The following is a 19077-nucleotide window of genomic DNA, read 5'->3' on the forward strand; positions in this document are numbered from 1 at the left end:
CTCAGCCTCATAGGCCATGTGCTCCAGCCCCCTCAGCATTTTGGTCGCCCTCCGCTGGACCCTCTCCAATGCGCCCACGTCCTTTCTGTAGTGGGGGGCCCAGAACTGGACACAAGAGTCCAGCTGTGGCCTCGCCAGAGCCGAATAAAGGGGACTAATCACATCTCTGGATCTGCTGGCCATGCTCCTCCTAATGCACCTAATATGCCGTTAGCCGTCTTGGCTACAAGGCGCCCTGTTGACTCATGTCCAGCGACTACCCACTGGAATCCAGGCCCTTTTCTGCCGAGCTGCTACTTAGCCCGTCGGTCCCCAGCCTGTACCAATGCTTGGGATTCTTCCATCCCAAGGGCAGGACTCTTCACTTGTCCTTGTTGAACCTCATCAGATTTCTTTTAGCCCAATCCTCTAATCTGTCCAGGTCACTCTGGACCCTCTCCCTGCTTCCTGTGTATCTACCTCTCCCCCTAGCTTAGTGTCATCCACAAACTTGCTGAGGGTGCAACCCATCCCCTCCTCCTGGTCACTAATAAAGCTGTTGAACAAAACCAGCCCTAGACCTGAGCCACGGGGCACTGCGCTAGACACCGACTGCCAACCTGACATGGCGCCGTTGCTCGCTCCCCGTTGGGCCCGACAGTCTCGCCAGCTTTCTATCCACCTCACCGTCCAGTTATCCGATCCATACGCCCTTAACTTGCTGGCACGAATCCTGTGGGAGACGGTAACAGAAGCTTTGCTGAAGTCGAGGGCTAGCACATCCACCGACTTCCCGTGGCCGCAGAGCCAGTTTCCTCGTCCCAGAAGGCAATTGGGTTGGTCGGGCAGGACGTGCCCTTGGTGAATCCATGTTGACTCTTCCTGATCCCTTTCCCCTCTTCCAAGAGCTCCGAATGGATTCCTCGAGGATCCCCGCCAGGATTTTGCCGGGGACTGAGGTGCGGCTGACCGGTCTGTAGTTCCCTGGATCGTCCATCTAAACCCTGAGCCGGCCCCTGGCCGAGACGGCAAACCCTCGGCTCTGGAGGGGGTCAAATTCTTTCTAAGCCTTTAGTACCACGGCTGACAAACGGGGGCGCCAGGCCTGAGGGGGGTGCCAGAGACATTCACCCCCACTGGGCCAGTCCCAGGCATCGAACCCGGCCGCTGCCAGCAGGGAACACGGTGCAGCCGGGGGCCAGGCACGGAGCCGGGGGTGCGGTTTACCCTTTGCAAATCGTGTCCGTATTTGGGTGCTGCGGCTGAGCCGGGCCGCAGTGGAGCTGGGGATTTCACACCCCAGGAGGCCCAGCCGCCTCGAGGCAAGGTCCCGGTTCATTGTCCCGGAGTGCGCTGTCAGGCCCACAGCTTTCTGGGCTATTTGTCCCCCTCCCCAGACTCCCCCCACAGCTCAGCCACTCCTGCCAGAGTTACAGCAAAGCACCCAACACCCCTTGCCGGCTGTCCTCCCCCCTCCCCCCACCTACAGCCGCCAGCCCTGGAGAAACAAGCGCAGCACCCACCAGCAGTTTTCTGACATTTATTGAGAGCCGATGGCAGTAAATGCAGCCAGTCAAGCCTACCCCTGCCACATGCCTGACAAACGGTTACAGCTGGAGTCAGTCCGTGGCAGGAGACCAGAAGGACAGATACACACACTGTACAACCCGGTGCTTTAGGAATGGTCTGAACCACGGAATTTGTGTCTGGTTGGTGGGACGTCCCACCAATAAAAATAACATTTGTCTCTTTTACAGTCAAGGGTTATAAGGTTGGTTTTTTTTTTCCTTTAAATATTTGTTGCCAGACTTTTTATAGGAGCAAACGTCTTCAAAGCACCACGAGCCATTTAATATTCATAATAATATAGGTGGAACTGAAGCACAGAAGAGAAGGGAAAAGCACCAAGATGCATAGCTCGGACAGACCAGGAATACAATACCGATTCCATAACGTAATCATAAAAAATATAGAGATATGTATATATCCGTCATGTAGAACTTTATGGATCTTTTTAAGATACATTTTTTTTTCTTTACAACAGATAGTTTTAGGCGATTTGTTTTGTTTTTTTTCCTTAAAGAAATTTCAAAGTTGTGCCACACACAGCTGGATCTGCAAACACAATGGGGAAAGAGCGAGAGAGACCAGTTTGTACTTTTCAGAAAAAGAATATCACATTGACACATCGTTTTGAAACCACAAGCAAAATGCATTCATCAGAATTCAAGCGATAAACCAGACGCCAAATCCTGTTTATACATGAATATACAGCTGTGTATTCTCGAGAATACGCACACACACACACATTCACACACATTTTTAAAAAAAGAAAAAACAACAACCCTGAAGACGAAACGTAAAACAACCTCCAGATCAGAATTAACAAAAACCTTCATGAAACAAGGCACATCCTTTGAGTTTCTTAGACTGTGGAAAAGAAAGGAAGAACACTGAAGTCCAACAGAAAAACAAACCGAAAGCTGTTTGCACAGACTTTCTAACGCGCTAAAAGGTATCTTATGCTTGTGCTACTCTTAATATGATCTTGCCACAGACAGAGCGTAGTGTAATCTAACAGGTTTTCTCAAGCTAAAATCCAGTCCTCTTGATTTTTTTTGTAAAACTTTTTCTTATATAATTGATACTATTTTTAATATTTTAAATATATATTTGTTAAAGTTTATTCCTTGTTTTAATTTCTGGGGGAAAAATATCTGTCTTAACTCTTTTTTCCCAATAAATTAATACTTCTTTATATAGCTTATTATTTCTTCATCCCTTATTACCCTCCACAGAAAGAGTTTTGTTCCCCAACCAGGAACGTTCATAACACTTCCCCGCCGCAGGGCCTTGTGCTGGCCTGGCTTTTTTGCTCTGCTTGCTTCTGCACAGACCCTCTTCTACAGCCAGCGCAGCGCAGGTAAGACCGCTGCTGGCGCACACAGCGAGTCAACGGGCCTCTGCACGGGGCCAGGAGCGAAGGACCAAACCCGGGAGCTGCCCTGAACACCTCGAGCCCCATTTTGGGTCCCCTTGGTCATTGGTTTGACAAGGAAGCAGAGCTCCCGGGCCGTGGCAGGGAAATCGCTGGCACTTGCTAGAAGCCCAGTCCAGCCCCCACCCTGGGCCCAGGCCTGAGCGGAACAGCTACCTGGGGGGGCTGCATGACTGGAGGCCAGAGCCCTTGCAGATGAAAAATGCGGGTCGGGGGGGAGGGGGGGTAGGAAAGCCCCGGCGACGGCAGCTGCTTGGCCTTGCCCCGCGGGCCGAGCTCAGCCAGTGAGCCCCACAACGCTGGCCCCAGCGGTTAGCGTGGCACCCCCTTCTTGCTCAGCTACGGCGGGGGCAGGGCGCCAGGCTGCCCCACGGCGTTAGACACCGAGGAGCAAGTAGGGATTTCTCAGCCAGCCCCGTGGAGACCGGACGAGGGAGGCCTTGTCGGGGGGCCCAGGGGCTGGGCCCAGGCGGCAGGGCAGGGCCATCGAACGCCTGTGTCAGGGCGGCTGGTCTGCAGGCGCTGCCGTGCAAACCCCGGGGGGAGGGGCGGGGGAACGGTCGAGCCCGCGACTGGCCTCCTGTAGCCATGCTGGCGGGAACGGCAAGCCAGGCGAGGTAACCGCGCGGCCACGCTGGGTCCGCCCAAGCCCCCCGGCCTGGCTGCCAGCCGTGGCCAGCACTAGGTGGCTCAGCGGGTAGGAAGAGAGCAGGGCAACCATCAAGTGAGCCAGCTTGCCACGGGCAGGCCCACGCCTCCACGCTAATGCTGCTCTGAGCCCAGGGACGTGGCAGCCCTCCCCGCACGCCCGCTGCCTGGCTCACCCCCTCGGAGGCAGGCGGGTGCTTCAGCTGCGGCGGGCCATGGCCCCGAGGGGAGACGGGACGCGCGGTAGCCAGCGCCGGCGGGCGGGTCAGGCCTGGGAAGGGGCATTGTGCTTGTAGGGAGAGCAGCGCCCGCCAGGGCTCAGCTCCCCACGGCCGCCGGGCGCTAGCAACAGAGCCTGGAGCAGGGGGCTTAGCCGGCGGCCCCTGGCCCTGTCAGGCTGGGCCAGGGAGGCGCCCGCAGGGCTTCGGCGTGAGCAGCTGGCAGGTGCGGAACCCGCCTGCGCCGTGTGCTCCGGGGCTCTGCCTGTGTTGGCGCCGGCGGCTCTGGCCCGCAGCCTGGTCTCCGGGGGGCTGGGGCGTGGGGGTCCCAGAGCCGTGGCAGGGGCCGGGGCTGAGGAAGAGGATTGGTTCCCTGAGCTCCCTCTGCTCCAGGGGCGTCAGCCTGGCCCCAGCAAAGTCCCCTGGCCCCGTGGGGGACAGCCCTGGAGCAGGGAGGCCTGGTCAGCCCCGAGGACACCCTGGATTGTGCTTGTATAGGGGGCGCTCCGCCCCCGTGCTGCAGCCCCATCCCCCCTCGCCCCGCAGAGCCCCCTCTCGGAGACCCCTTCCGCCCTGCTGCCTGGGCCCAGACGGACGCAGCGCCTCGCTGCCCAGCCCGGCACGCCCCCCACTAGGCAACGCTCCTCGCCCAGCAGCACGGCCCGGGGCCTTGGGGGGGCGGCGCCCAGCGTGGCGGCCGCAGGGTTCGGGCAATGGAAGACGCAGCAGTGAAATGGGCGTCAGCGCTGACCGTGGACACGGCCTGGCTCCCACGGCCCCCAGCCAGCTCCTCGGCACCCGCCTCGGGGCCCCTTCCCTCCCCGCCCCGGCCCTCAAGCAGCAGCTGCAGGATCCCCCCGGCCGCCCCCCTCACACAACTTTCCAGCTGTGCCGGGCGGACAGCCCCCCGGCTCACCCCTCCCCTCGGGTGAGCCCCACTCGCCCCCAATTCCCTGCAGCCGGGGACACCCCACGGCTGGGGCCTCGCACGTCCAGCATCCCTGTCCATGGAGACTGGCCCCGCGCAGCCTGTGCCCCAGGGGCGGGGGAGGGGATAAAGGCCGAGTCGGCCACGTCTTTGGAAGCCCAGCCGCTCTGCGTGGCACAAGGGGCGAGGGGGTGGCTCTATGCTCCCATTTCCTGCAGCCCGTTGGGTGAGGCGATCGCCGCCCTGGCCAGGCCCCAGCAGGGCGGGGTGGCGGGGGAGGGAGGGGGCTATTTTCTATATTTTTCTTGTCAAACCACTGTCTGGAGCATGCAAGCCTACGAAGCGTTCTCCCGGCGCGGCGCGCGGCGCCCGAGCCAGGCGGCCCCCGAGGAACCAGCGCACCGCCCGGAAAACGATAACAAAAACGGAAAGAAAAGCGCGAATTGGTCAAACCGGACTCGTCACCAGAACAACGTCTCACAGTCACAGCGTCTCAGCACCAGGAACAGACAGACAAACACCTTCCGACTAGAACAAAGCATGCAGCTAACCGAGCGCCGCCGGCGCCCCCGGCCCACGTCCTGGTGCCTCCCAACATCGGCAGACGGGAGGGGGGTGAGCACGCAGACAGCGGCACACGAGAAAATGGCAGTGCTCGGTCGGGAAACGAGAGCCACACGGCCTCCCCAGAGCCCAGCGGGGCAGGACGCAGACGGACCAAGACCGACGGGGGCCACGTGTGGCTGCCCACGGACCCGTCCCCTCGGGCCAAGCGGACACGGCGGAAGTTGAGCTGAACGCCACGACTGGAGCAGAACCGTTCTCGTGGTGGTTTCGGGTTGGGCCGGGAGCGGCGCGGCGGGACGAGCCCCCACCCTGGCGGTGCCTCGGCCTGGCGGGCGCCGTTCGCCCACGGTCGCTTTGCTACTTGGGAAAAGAAACATAACGGGGGGTTGGTTGGTTTTTTTTTTGCTTTTGCTCCCGCCAAAAGCCGGCCCCGCGCGCCAGGCGCCGCGGTCTGTTTGAGCACAGTCCTGAGGTAAATCTTTTCGTCTTTGTGCAAACCCCGAAGGATGGGCTGTCGCCGAGGGGGCCAGGCTGTACCGGGGCGGGAGGGGGCTGGGAGTCAGTGGACCGTTGTGCCCTCGTGCCCACGGTGAATCCTGAGGTTGGCTGGGGTTCTCCTGGGGCTCATTCCAGCATGGCGTCCAGCTGGTCAGCCAGGTCGTCGAACATGCTGCCGATGTCGTCCAGGATGCTGACTGTGCTCTTGGATTCCGCGGCCGAGCTGCGGGGCAGAGAGCGGCCGTTAGCGGCGCCGGAGGCTGGGGGGACGGAGCCCCACGGGGCCACCCCCCGGCCTGTGGCTGACGTGGGTCTTGCCCGGGGGGCAGAGGGCGGGAAGGGTTGCACAGAGGGGGGGAGTAGGTCATGGAGGCCCTGAGAGTCCAGCAAGTCTCTTCATCACCCCTCCCCCCAGCCCCGACAGGGTAACTTCCCTCGGGCCCCCCCCATCTGTACAGCCCTGCTCCCCAGACATTCCCCGGCCTGCCCGGGTGCCCTCACGCCTGGGTCCCGCCCCCTGTGGCCGTGTCCCACCCTGAGGGTGAGTCTACACAGCAAAGTTATTTCGAAATAACTTTCCTAGCGTCTACACAAGCCAACTGCTATTTCGAAATGCATTTTGTGTGTAGACGCGTTATTTCCAAATGAGATATAACTATTTCGCAATTAGCTATTTCGAAATAACGCTGTAATGTAGCCATACCCTGACTCTCCTCCGTAAGCCCCCCCCCATCTGGATCGCCCCAAGAACCCCCAATACTGCCCCATCCCCTTCTCAAGCCTGTGACCCTCGCCCAACCCCCCTTGCCTCCGGGGTCCCCCTCAGACCTTCCTGAGGTGGGGGGGGGGGGAGACAAGTAGCCTCCCCTATGAGGCAGCCATCTGTGGGGCAGGTGGGGGTCTCAGGCAGTGCCCCGGGGAGGGGGGCACGGAGCAGCTCCTAGAAGCGTTGCCTGAAAAAGGGGGACCTGGGGTGAGCGGGAGCATGTACCGATTACGCACTCGGCCCTAAAGAGCCTGGCACTGGCCCAGGAGCCCTGCGGGCTGTCGGCAGGGGAGATGTTCCCGCTAGACCCATACGGCCCGGCAGCGAGCCGGGTATCACCCGCCTGCCCCATTCCCCAGGTTTGTCTCCACCCAAAATGTTACAGCCGCAGGGCGTCCGCACCCCCGCAGGACCGGCACCCCCACGAGGCCGTGGCTCAGGCGACCTAGCGCCGCCGTCACGGGGACTGCGCTGGCGTTCCCCTCGTTCCGAAATGGCGGTGCCGTGCGCCACGGCAGGCCGGGGGAGCCGACGGGGAGGCGGGTGTCACGGCCGTATCGGCAGAGAGGCCTGACCGCGGGCCTGGCGAGGACGCGTCAGCTGCCACCATGGAGAAGCCAGGCAGGGCCACGGCCCCCCCAGCGCGGGCAGCGGACTGAGCGCGTGGGCCAGGCCGCCCGGACTGCCCTGGGTGAGAAGGGAGCCAGGCTGGCCCAGCAAACTGCCCCCCGTGTCCCCCGGCAGCCTCCTCCCTTCAGCCTCAACGGGCCCAGGCGCAACCCGCCGGGAGACATTCGCCGGCTGGGGGCGCCGCCTCTCGCCACCCCCACCCATCCCTCTGCTCGAAGGCGGGGTCCCCACCTAAGGCCCAGCCCACGAGGCTCAGGGCCCCCCCGGCCCACTCTTGCGCTCTCCCTCCTGCTCAGAGCCCCGCGCCCTCAAGCCTGCTCCCCGGCAGCCCCTCCCACACTGACCCCCTCGTGCTTAGGCCCGCCCCAGAGCCTGGGGGGCCACAAAATCTACTAGTCTGCCCCCCCCCATGTGGGGAGGGTCTTTCCCCTTCTCAGTCGGGGACCCTGTCAGTGAGTGTGGGGTGGGATTGTGCGTCTCACTTTTGTGCGGCCCCCGACCCTACAAAGCTTCCCCACCCCGCTCTAAGGAAAGGCACGACCTCCCCCCCACTCCCAGACACCGGGGAGAAGAACTCCGCCCCCCCCAAGGGGAACCCCGCCGTGCGGCACCCACCGATGCCTTCCCTAGTTGCCCTGCTGGCTTCTCGGCCCCACCCCGGCCCAGCAGCAGGGAGTTCCACAGGTGGACGCCCCTCCCGAAGGGGGCCCAGCCCTCCCCCGCGCACAAGAGGGACCGAGGAGTCGGGGTCCTTACTCTGCCGTCTGCCTGTCCTCCTGCTTGATCTTCTCCTCCACGGCCTGCAGGGCCGCAGCCAGCGAGGCGCTGGTCTCCTCCAGCTTCTGGTGCGCGGCCTCGGGGCTGGCGCTCTCCGCCGAGGACCCGGCCATGGAGGAGCGGGGCGGCTTGACGGGCACCTGCTGCGGCTGCCCGCCGGGCGAGAGGGGCTTGGCGGGGCTGGAGCAGAGCGAAGGCGGGGTGCTGGAAGGCTTGATCGTGGGAGCCAGCTGCTTGGCGGGGGAGGGGGTGGGCGTGGAGCCCGCGCTCACCGACTGGATGGTGGCGTGGGGCTTGGGGGGCTTGGGCGCCGTCGGGGGCGGGGGGGGCTTGGGCGACACGGGGGGCGGGGTGCCATGCGCCCGCTTCACCTCTGCAGGAGAGAAGAGAGGAGAGGGGCCGTGAGGGTCACAGCCGTTGATGTTAACATGGGGGGATCGCGGTATGGGGGGAGGTTGCCCCTGTCCTGCGGGAGGGGGTATGAAGGCGTGGGGGTCACCCCTGCCCTGGGCGAGGGGGGCTGGGAATGGGGGGTCGCCCCTGCCCCAGGAGAGGGGCTGGAGGTGGCAGGGTCGCCTCTGCTGTGGGTGAGGGGGCCTGGGAGAGGGGGAGGTCGCCCCTGTCCTGGGGGCGGGGGGCTGGGAGCGAGGGGCCCTGTCCTGGGGGTGGGCACACTGATGGGGGCCAGCACTGGGCCTTTGGGCGTCTTCCCCACAGTCCGTAGCCAAGCCGGGGCTAGACCCCAGGCGTCCTGCCCGCCCCCGCCCCCGCCCCCCAGGCCGGCCCTCGGTCAGTAGGAACCCAGCCCCTTCCCGGGAGGGTGAATGTCTTCCAAAGAAGCAGGCGGCCAGCAGCGGAGGCAGCCCACCTCAGCGGGGTCTGGCAGGGCGGCGCCAGGCCCTGGGACACAGGCAGGGGAAATGGGGCAGCCCCGACGAGCAGAGCAGGTGCCCCGAGGCCAGCCTGCCTGGGGGGGGAAGGCAGCTGGCCCCCCCGGGCCTGGATGAGCACAGGGGCCAGGCAGGGATCCGGCTGAGCGGGGTCCCGTGCACCCGGAGCCCTGGCAGGCAGAGACCTCGGCCCTACGGCTGTGACGAGGCTTCCAGGCCCCCGTCACTGACCGCGCAGGCCTATAACGCCCACGGGCTACACCCCACTCCCAGACAGCGTCCCCCCACACTGGGGGGGCCTCAAACCGCCCGACCTCGGGGGGCTCATTCCGCACACCCCCCGGACCCCGGCAAGGGTCCCCTCTCTGGAATCCGGGACCCACAGCCCTGGACAGCAGCGGGCCCCAGAAACCGGGCTGTTCGCTCTCCCCCCGGGAGGGGCTCTGCCTGCCTGCGACCCTGCTCCCCACTAGGCCGTGCTGTCAGCGAGCAGGCCGGAGGCTCGTCCTCCTAGCTCGACTTCCCGGAGCAGCCCCCGCGCACGCCCCCCTCGGGCTCTGTCCTGGACTCCGGCGGCCGAGAGCGAATGGCGCAAGGAAAGGGGCCTCGGGCCGTGCCCCTCGAGCCGGGCGGAGGCAGCCCGGCCTGGCGCTGGGAGAACTGGCCGAGCCGGAGCTGGGCCGAGGAGCGACCTGCTGCCCAAGCCAGGCCAAGGCCAACTCCCCTGAAACACCCTCAGCCGCCGCTAGACTGGTCCAGCCTCCCTCCTCCCGGAGCCGTGTGCCCGCCCCCGCGGGGTTTGATGGGAGCCCCCCAGCCACGAGCGAAGCTGCGGTGCCCCCCCCCCCGGGTGCTCGGGAGCAGAGCCGAGGGCAGAGGGCGCAGCGTCCCCGTCCCTCCGGACTCCTGCCACTTACCTGGGCTGCCGGGGCTGGGGATCGCTGCCTTTTTGGAAGTGGGGGTGGGCGGCCCGGGGACCTTCTGTGCTTGTGGGGCTAACACGGGCTTGGGTGAGACCGGCGGCTTGAAGGGCTTCCTGGGCTCCCCGCCGGCGGCCTGCAGCCCGGGCTCCGGCCCGTCCGGGGGGGCGTCTGCCCCGCCCATCTCGGAGGCGGGCCGCCGTTTGACGGTGCCGGTGCCGTTCTGGTAGACGGAGAGGGGGGCCGGCTCCAGCTCCTTGTCTCTGGACTTGGGCCGGCGCTTGACGGTGTCCGACTCGGTCAGGATGAACTTGACGCCGTCCTGCTGGCTCTGCTTGGCCCGGATCCGCCTCTTGAGCGTGGCGCTGGCCTCCACCTTGGCCAGGTCGCCGTGCCGGTGCGCCGGCGACAGCCCCTCCCCCCCCTCGGCCCGGCCCAGCGCCATCTGCCGGGGCCGCTGCTTGATGGTCAAGTTCCCCTCCTCGGCGAAGGGGAGGTTCTCGGACGAGCCGTTGCGGGGGGAGGCGCCGCGCTCGGCCCGCAGCCGCTCCACGGGGCCGCCCTCCTGGCCCGCGTCGGAGCGGACGCTGTCGGAACGCTCCCTGCGGGCGGCCGCCACCAGGCCGGTCACGGGGCCGCTGATGGTCCGGCGCCGGTTCACCACCTCCCCGTCCAGGCCGATGGCGTCTTTGTGCTTGACGGTGGCCAGGACGGTGGCCACGCGCGCATGCTCCGGGCTGGCCTGGTGCAGGGCCACGGCCGGGTGCAGGTAGTAGCCTTCGGGGCCCTTCCCTCCTCCTCCTCCCGGGTGCGGCTTGTGTAGGCCCAGCGCCCGGGCGCCCCCGCCGATGGAGGACATCTCCAGCATGGCGGTGATGCTCTTCACGCTGCCCGCGCTGCCCGTGTCCACGCTGCCCCCCACGTCGCTCGCCCGCCGCTGCTCCCGGTAGCTCTCCGGCGCCTCCTCGCCCTCCCCGCCGGGCGCCTCCCCTTCGCCCTCCTTGGTGAAGTCGTCGGCCATGTTGGTGCTGGAGATGGCGGAGCTGGAGCGCTTGGGGGGCGGCGGGGGCGGCCCCTTCTTCTTGGGCCGGACGGCGAAGGACTGGCTGCGGTTGACGTTCTTGTCCCCGCCCGACTGCGCCCGCACCGAGTGGCTCCTGCCCACCCGGCGCTGCACCGTGGCGTAGGGCCCGGCGTCCGGCACCAGCAGCTCGTCCCGCTCCTGCTCGCTGTCGGACACGGCGTAGCGGTTCAGGCTGTGCGCGCGCTTCTTCGGCCGGCCCGGCTCCTCCTCCGCTTCCCCGCTGGGGGGCGGCAGGCACAGGACGGGCACCGAGACCGGCAGGACTGGCACTCCCTGCGCCACGGGGCCTGGCGGGGGCCCAGCCAGGCCCTCGCCCTCCAGGGGCTGCGGCATGACGTAGGCGAAGCCCCGGTGGGTGGGCGACTGAGGCAGGGACCTGGGCGACATGGGGCGGTCGGCCTGCGGGAGCAGCTGCGGCGTGGGCTTGACCTTGGCCGTGGCGTGGGGCACGCCGAGCGTCTGGGGCGAGGACGGGCGCAGCTTGGTGGGCGTCTGCGGGGGGGTGAAGCGCCCGGCGGCCGGGGGGAAGGACTGCCGGGGCTTGCCCGGCACAGGGGGCACGCTGGCTCTCTTGACGGTATGCCCGTGTCGCAAGGGCCTGGCCTCCTTGGGCAGGCTGGGGGGACCCTCCTTCACCTCCTCCGTCAGGTACTCCTGGCTCCTGGATATGGCGGCGCTCGGCCCCCTGGGCCCGTCCCCCAGCAGCTCCTCGGAGCTGCTCATCTGCTTGGCCCGGCCGCTCAGGCTGTTCTCGTGCCTGGCGGAAGGGCCCCGGTAGCCGGCCCCGTCCCGGATCGGGGCCACGTGGTTGGCCTGCTTCTCCTGGCCCTCGGGCGCCTCGCCCGCGCCCGTCAGCGCCACCTGCAGCTCGCAGCTCAGCTCGCTGTCCTGGAAGGTGGTCATCTTGGGCGACTGGCACTCGGCGCTCTCCGGCGGCGGGGACTCGATGGCCAGCACCTCCAGAGACTGCGGCGCCTTCTTCTTCAGGGTCCCCGACTCGTACCGCACGTACTCGGCCTTCTGCAGCTCCGCCAGCTTCTTCACCGCCAGCATCAGCTTCTTCTGGTGGCCTGGGGGGACACACGGCAGACGGGGGCGTCAGCCCGCGAGGGGCGGCTTGTCCCGCCCGCAACCCGCAGGCCCTGGGGCTGGGCCATGGCAGGATCCCTCGTCCCCCCGCCTCAGGCCACGCCAGCCACACGCTCGTCTCCCACCGGCAGGGCCTGGGCAGCCCACGGGGTCAACTACAAGGAGGCTGCCACGTGCGTGGCCGCGGCCCGTGTCAGACGAGCTCTCTGGGTTACCCGGGGGACGAGGGGGGAGGATCTGACCCCGGCAGCCCTTTGAGGGCGCGGGGCAGGATTCCGTCGATCACCCCCCTGGCAAAGATTTCCTAGGGACTGCCCTGGGCCCTCTCCCGGCTGTGTCCGAGCGAGGGGCAGGGACCCTGTGGGTGCTTCCTGCTCTGCACAGACGTGCCCGGCCCTTCCGGGGCCTGGCCCTTCCCATCCCCAGGCTTCATGCTCAGCCCCCTCTGCGCGGGGAAAGGGGCTCTCGGAGGGGAGGCAAAGAGGCCTCCGGGAGCCGGCCATGTCAGACCCACGGCACTCTCCGGCAGCCAGGCCGCCCCTCTGGCCCTTCCGCCGACCGTTTGCTTCCCGGCTGCGTGGAGGGATGTTAAATATCCATTTCCCATCGACTAGTCAATTCGTGGGCACGCGGGGGAACAGCTGAGGGGTTAGCGCTAACCCCAGTGTGGCTCTGCCGTTTAAACGTATTCAAAGCCTGCCAGCTCTGAGGTCACTTAGCAGGCTGGTGCGCAGCGGGGGGACCTGGCGCGAGCCGGGACAGCTGATTCCCAGCTCGCGCCAGGTCCCCACGGAGACGGCGCTGGGGGGAACCAGCTTTTAAGCCGGCTCCCCCCAGCACCGGCTCCTGCTCCCCCCTTGCTGCCTCTGATCGAGGGAGGGAAGCGACGAGCCGAGGGACTAGTCACCTGCCCAATACGCTTTTATCACAGTCAACAGGTGTGTTGTAAGCAAAACTCGTGAAGTCATTCTGCCGCTCTACTCTGCACTAGTTAGGCCTCAGCTGGAGTACTGTGTCCAGTTCTGGGCGCCACATTTCAAGAAAGATGTGGAGAAATTGGAAAGGGTACAGAGAAGAGTGACAAGAATGATTAAAGGTCTAGAGAACATGACCTATGAAGCCAGGCTTCATGAACTGGGCTTGTTTAGTTTGGAAAAAAGAAGATTAAGGGGGGACATGATAGCGGTTTTCAAATATCTAAAAGGGTGTCACAAGGAGGAAGGAGAAAATTTGTTCCTCTTGGTTTCTGAGGACAGGACAAGGAGTAATGGGCTTAAAGTGCAGCAGGGGAGGTTTAGATTGGACATTAGGAAAAAATTCCTAACTGTCAGGGTGGTCAAATATTGGAATAAATTGCCAAGGGAGGTGGTGGAATCTCCCTCTCTGGAGATATTTAAGAACAGGTTAGATAGACATCTGTCAGGGATGGTGTAGACGGAGCTTGATCCTGCCTTAATGGCGGGGGGCTGGACTCGATGACCTCTCGAGGTCCCTTCCAGTCCTATTATTCTATGATTCTATGATTCTAACTCATCACTACCCATGATGCTCTGTTCAGTCTCATGGTGCCCGCCGCCGCTGCCCCCCCCCCCCGGCCAGGTGAAGCCCCGCCCCCGCGCCCCGGCCCCGCCTTACCCAGCTTGGTGATCCCGATCTCCTGCAGGTCCTCCCAGGTGATGTCGGTGATGAAGTCGATGTTCTCGTAGCCGTTCTCCACCAGGACTTTGTAGTACTGGGCCAGGCCGATCATGGAGAGCCAGAGCGCCAGGTTGGCCTGCGGGGGGCAAAGGGAGAAGGGTGCCGTGGCCTTCACCTGACACCCTGTGTGGGTCACACTCTGCCACGGGCTGGCGCTGCCCCCCACCGCCCGGGGCTCCTGCAGCCCAGTGCCTTGCCATGCAGCCAACGGCCTGCCTGCTCCCGGGCCGGCGCCCTCACCCTGCCCAGACTCGGCTCTCCTGTGCCCCCAGCCTGCGGGCTCCCAGCCCGGGAGGTCTCCCCACGAGGGGCTTTCTTCGGGCACGGCCTCAGCTCTCCCGTTGAGCCCCCCAAAGCTCCAGCTCCCTTGGAGACGGCTTAGCCCCTGGGCTGCTCCTCCCTGGCATCCCCAACAAGCCAGCACCCCGCAGCCGTCTGCCCTGCACCTCTCTGGGCTGCCTCCAGGACAGGGCCCCCCGCCCGGTGCCCAGAGCTCGGGGAGCCCGCCGGAGTCCCCCTCCACCCCCGCGTGTGCCCTTCCCACGCTGCACCGCGACGCTGTCCTGACCCAAACAGGGCCAAGCCCCTCCCGGCAAGGAGATGGAGTCCTGGATCCCGGGCCCATCGGGCAACCTGCCGACAGGCAGAGCACAGCCGACAGGGCACAGCCGGCAGGCAGGGCACAGCCGGCAGGGCACAGCCAGCAGGGCACAGCCGGCAGGGCACAGCCGGCAGGCAGGGCACAGCCGGCAGGCAGGGCACAGCCGATAGGGCACAGCCGGCAGGCAGGACACAGCCGATGGCCATGTCGGGGACAGCCCGGGGAGCCTCACCGGCTTGTAATCCGGCAGCCACTCAGGGACGTTGAGGCTGTTGATCTCCGAGGTGATTTTCTTCCTGTGTCCGGGCTTTGTCACGCCGATGGCCGTGAGGTCCTAGGGCGCAGAAAGAGACCCGTGGCCGCCGCTGCTCCAGCAGGAGGCAGCCTCAGGGCGCTGGTGGCCACCGGCCGTCGCAGGCCGCCTCCCCGGGACAAGCGGTGTGGGAAGCCGGCTCGGGAGGGTTAGGTTTTATCCGTAAAGGCATCTTCCCTGTCCACCCAAATGCCCAAAAATCCCTCCAGGGCCCCGGGGGAGGGGCAGGAGGGAGAAGCAGGCGGCCTGGGAACTCGAGGCAGCGTGCGCGCGGGGCCCTGCAGCGTGCCGGGCTTTGAACAGGTGCCAAGTTTAACTTTTTGAGTCTCCACACCCATCGGCATTATCGCCGGAGCTCCTCCCCCGCCTGGCCCACCCCACCCCGCATAGTAGGGTTACCAGGTAGTCGCAAACAAAATACCCGGCACACTCGATCGGGGGTGGGGGAGGGACCGGCTGGGAGTGGAGGGAGGGGCCGGGGGGGGCCGGGACGCAGAGCTGGCGGGGGAGGGGTCGGGGCAGCGGGGCTGGCCGGGGGAGATCAGGGGAGGGGCAGCTGGCAGGACGCAGAGCTGGCCGGGGGGGTTGGAGGAAGCAGGGCTGGCGGGGGAGGGCGGGGGGGGGCCGGAGGAAGCAGGGCTGGCCGGGGGGGGTTGGAGGAAGCAGGGCTGGCCGGGGGGGGGGCTGGGGGGGGCAGCCGGGCTGGCCGGGGGGGGGGGTTGGAGGAAGCAGGGCTGGCCGGGGGGGCGGGGGGGGGGGGGCTTGGAGGAAGCAGGGCTGGCCGGGGGGGGGTTGGAGGAAGCAGGGCTGGCCGGGGGGGGGGGGGAGGAAGCAGGGCTGGCGGGGGGGGGGGGGTTGGAGGAAGCAGGGCTGGCCGGGGAGGGGGGGGGGTTGGAGGAAGCAGAGCTGGCGGGGGGGGGCAGGGGGGGGGGGGTTGGAGGAAGCAGGGCTGGCCGGGGGGGGGGGTTGGAGGAAGCAGGGCTGGCCAGGGGAGGGCTGGGGGGGGCGGCCGGGCGGGGCTCACAGGCAGAGCTGGCCGGGGGGGTTGGAGGAAGCAGGGCTGGCCGGGGGAGGGCTGGGGGGGAGGGGGGGGGGGGGCGGCCGGGCGGGGCTCACAGGCAGAGCTGGCCGGGGGGGGGGGGTTGGAGGAAGCAGGGCTGGCCGGGGGAGGGCTGGGGGGGGCGGCCGGGCGGGGCTCACAGGCAGAGCTGGCCGGGGGGGGGGGGTTGGAGGAAGCAGGGCTGGCCGGGGGAGGGCTGGGGGGGCGGCCGGGCGGGGCTCACAGGCAGAGCTGGGCGCCTGGGCAGGGGGCGGACTCCAGCAGGCAGGGCAGCGCTCAGCCCAGAGGCCGGAGTGGGGGCTGGCTCCCTCGCCCCAGGGTTGTCGGAGCAGCCCCGCATGGGACCGTGCCCGATGCGCTCGGCGCGATCTGGCGGCGGCTGGAGCAGCCCTGCCCCGTGGCCGTCCCCTTGCGATGGAGCCCTGGCCCAGCCCCCCGCCCCACGGGGACAAAGCAGGGCTGTGGCCCCTCCCAGCGCTCCCCACACACCAGCCCCCCGCCCGGCCGCAAGGGAGAGACGGGGGCTGTTCCCCGCAGTGCGAAGCCCCCGGGGGATCGGAACGGCTCCAAGGAGGGTTGTTCCGCACGGATCCGCCCCGAGCTCTCTCCTCGGCCCAGTCCCCCTGCCCCCGCGCCGCCCCTCGCCGTTCGATCCGGGCCACGCGACCGGGCCTGGCGTCCCTGCCCACGTCCCCGCCCGCCCGGCCCGTTACTGGGTCTGAGAGTGAGCGGAGAGATCGCTGCTGCGCCGGCGGGGGGCGTGCGCCCCACGGTCGGGACGAAGGGGGCCACGCGGGGAGCCCACCGAAAGCTTATGCCCCAGTGATTGTGCGTGAGGCTCGGGTGCTCGTGGGGAGCTGTGAACGCGGGCTCTGTGCTGGCGCCGGGGACGCTCTCCGTCTGAGACAGAGCCATGGGCCAGGCCCACCCGTGAAGGAGGACTGGCCGGTGAACGGCCGTGCTCACTAGCAGGGCTGCAGGGACGGTGACTCGCCGAGTGGCCAGTGCACCCGGTTTTGAGCAATTCCCCTGAGCTGACGCCCCCAGCGGTGCCCAGACCCGAACCTGTCCCTCTCCGCTCCATCTGGGCCCCGGCGCAGGGAGCTCCGGGGGAACAGAACGGGGCCCCTCGCGCCGCCCGCGCTCACCTCGGGGGTCATCCGGCTGATGGTGGGGATGTCGTACCCGGCGTTGATGAAGTTGGGCGCGTACAGCTGCAGCTGGAATTTGCAGAGCCACTGGTACACGGCCTCGGAGCTCTGGGGCGAGACGGGAGGGGTCACCAGCGTCGCCCGGCCAGGGGCGCAGCAGGGCGTCAGCCAGCGCCAACCCAGCCAAGCCTCGTCCGGGGAGGAGAGCCCCATGGCTGCCCCCTAGACCCGGGCGCTAGCATCTTCCCTCCGCTAGCCTTGGACTCTGTCAGCGCCGCTAGAACCGGGGGCCTCTTTCCCACCCCATCCAACGCGACTGAGCCCTGGGCACAGCCGGCAGCACCCGGCCTGGGAGCCCCACGGCCCTGCAGTCAGGGAAAGGCCACAGGCGCCCGGCTGGAACCACCGCGGGGGAGAGGCCAGCGACCGGCCGGGGTTAGCCAGGAAAGCACCTCCAGGCTGAGTGTGTGCGGCTCTTCCGGTGGGCTGCAGGCCCTCGAGCCTGGGGAACTCCAGGGGACATGAGGGAGCTGGGAGGAGATTTATCCGATGGTTCCCGTCTGCCCTGGGGCCATTCACCCCGTCGCCAGGCCCGAGAACCACCCCGCCGGGGAGACGGAGCACTGTCTTCTCCCCCTCGCTCAGCCCACGCCAGCCCCGCCGTTCCCTAGCGCCACGGTCCCTGCCGGCTCCCGCGCTCTGCAGCCCGGCGACGGACGCTGCGGTGCTCGGACAGCAAGTGACTCTTGCCCGGGGCCGTGGCCGGCAGGGAGCTCGCCGAAACGTGACGGCTGAGCCAAGCGCTGCGGGCAACGGAGCCCAGCGCGCTCACGGTCCGGAGTGCGGAGACGCAGCCAGCGCATGGCAACCCCCTGCCCTCCGCAGAGCCAGCCCCGCCCACCAGGCAACGCTGCCGCGGGAGGGGCCGTCTCCCTTCCCAAGCCCCCCCGGCCGGGAGCCCTGGGGCAGCCGCTCTCTCTGCCCTCGCCAGAAGGCGACCGGACTGCGGAAGCGCGAGAGCCTCCGAGCCAGGGCAGGCCCCTCCCCTGCCTCACCTTCCCTTCCGACATTGGCTCCATCTTCTTCAGCTGCTGCTCAGTCAGGGGCTGCCCGGCGTAGGGAGAGCTGGCCAGGCTCTGGGTCCGAGACGAGCCTGTGGCAAAGCAGGCAAAGGCAGCGCTCAGAGCAGCGGGGACCAGAGGTGCTGCAGAGACCTCACAGGAGGGAGACGTTAAATCCCCTGCAGCATCGGCGTGGGGGTTCTGGCCCTGGGGCAGCCGGGGAGACCCACTTGCCTGTAGGTCCTGCCGGATGAGGGACGCTCTCTCTCACTCGCCCTGACTTCTTGTGCAGCGTTGCTGCCGAGCTCCTCCCCAGAGGTGGCCGCATTTCAGCCACGGTGCCTTTCCCATGGAACCCATTCGTGTCTGCGGGGTGCGTGGGGAGTGTCACATTATTGGATTGTAAAGGGAGCAGACCGATCACTGCTTCACCCACGGGGGGGGGGTTCCCCAAAGTATGAACAAAGGGGGCCATGTGAGGTGTCAAACGAAAGCTTGTGCTCTCCTGAGTCTGTGTGTGATACTCAGGCACTCAGCTGATGTCTGTGTGTGGCGTTCTGAACACGGGCTCCGTTCCTGTGCTGTGCATGTTCTCTGCCTTGGGCCTGGGCTGCCGGCTGGGAGGGAGGACTGGTCAGTGGCTGGCCGGGCTAACTAGCACTGCTCCATGGACAATGGCTCTCCAGCTGCCGGCATGTGAAACACGCCACCACGGGCCCGCTCCAGCGTGGGAGACAAGTGCCATGAGGCACCTCCGTCTTTTCAATCTTGCGACTGATCCCAGAGGCAGCCTCACTAGGGACAGCGGGCCGGGAAGGGCTGCTGACCCGTCCTGGCATAGGGTGGACACCAGAGACTTTAAGCCAGCAGTTTGTAACGTCTCTGCTGAGAACGGGCAGATTCGATGCATGGAACGTATTCTCTTCCCTCACTCTCCGCCTTCTCTTTCTGTTAATATCCCTTTCGAGGGCAGATTCTAAGGGACGGGCCCAGCGTGCTCTGGTGGGGAAGATCCAGAGTGTAAACTGGCCGGGGATCTGGGGCTGGTTCTTTGGGACTGGAAAGTCCTGTTTGGGGGAGGTGAGATGGGTTCTATAGGCTAGGCCCGGGGCGGATTGGGGCGCAGGGAGAGCTGGGGCGCCTGAGGGGTTTTGCTCGGGAGGTTCCCGCTGGCCGGACTGGCAGCTGGAGCGCGGGGTGG

At 66.5% G+C, this 19077-nt stretch overlaps 1 protein-coding gene across 6 annotated transcripts in view; it reads right to left on the reverse strand.

Moving 5' to 3' along the window:
- Nucleotides 1–1505: 1505 nt before the first annotated feature.
- The window catches only part of CASKIN1 (CASK interacting protein 1), a 126918-nt gene continuing 109346 nt past the window's right edge, over nucleotides 1506–19077 (reverse strand). For 2 of the 6 annotated variants that reach the window (XM_075899864.2, XM_075899860.2), the window contains 8 exons: nucleotides 18111–18242; nucleotides 17871–17968; nucleotides 16813–16923; nucleotides 14524–14625; nucleotides 13628–13805; nucleotides 9817–11973; nucleotides 7989–8382; nucleotides 1506–6059 (listed from right to left, as the gene is read on the reverse strand). In XM_075899864.2, the coding sequence (XP_075755979.2) occupies nucleotides 5963–6059; nucleotides 7989–8382; nucleotides 9817–11973; nucleotides 13628–13805; nucleotides 14524–14625; nucleotides 16813–16923; nucleotides 17871–17968; nucleotides 18111–18242 (3269 nt within the window). In that variant the 3' untranslated portion in view covers nucleotides 1506–5962. The remainder of the gene's footprint in view (nucleotides 6060–7988; nucleotides 8383–9816; nucleotides 11974–13627; nucleotides 13806–14523; nucleotides 14626–16812; nucleotides 16924–17870; nucleotides 17969–18110; nucleotides 18243–19077) is intronic. The other 4 variants (XM_075899866.2, XM_075899863.2, XM_075899861.2 and 1 more) reach the window with 3 other exon arrangements.

The sequence above is a fragment of the Pelodiscus sinensis genome, chromosome 15 (genome assembly GCF_052426305.1).
Source record: "Pelodiscus sinensis isolate ZL-2025 chromosome 15, ASM5242630v1, whole genome shotgun sequence".
NCBI classification, from domain to species: Eukaryota; Metazoa; Chordata; order Testudines; family Trionychidae; genus Pelodiscus; species Pelodiscus sinensis.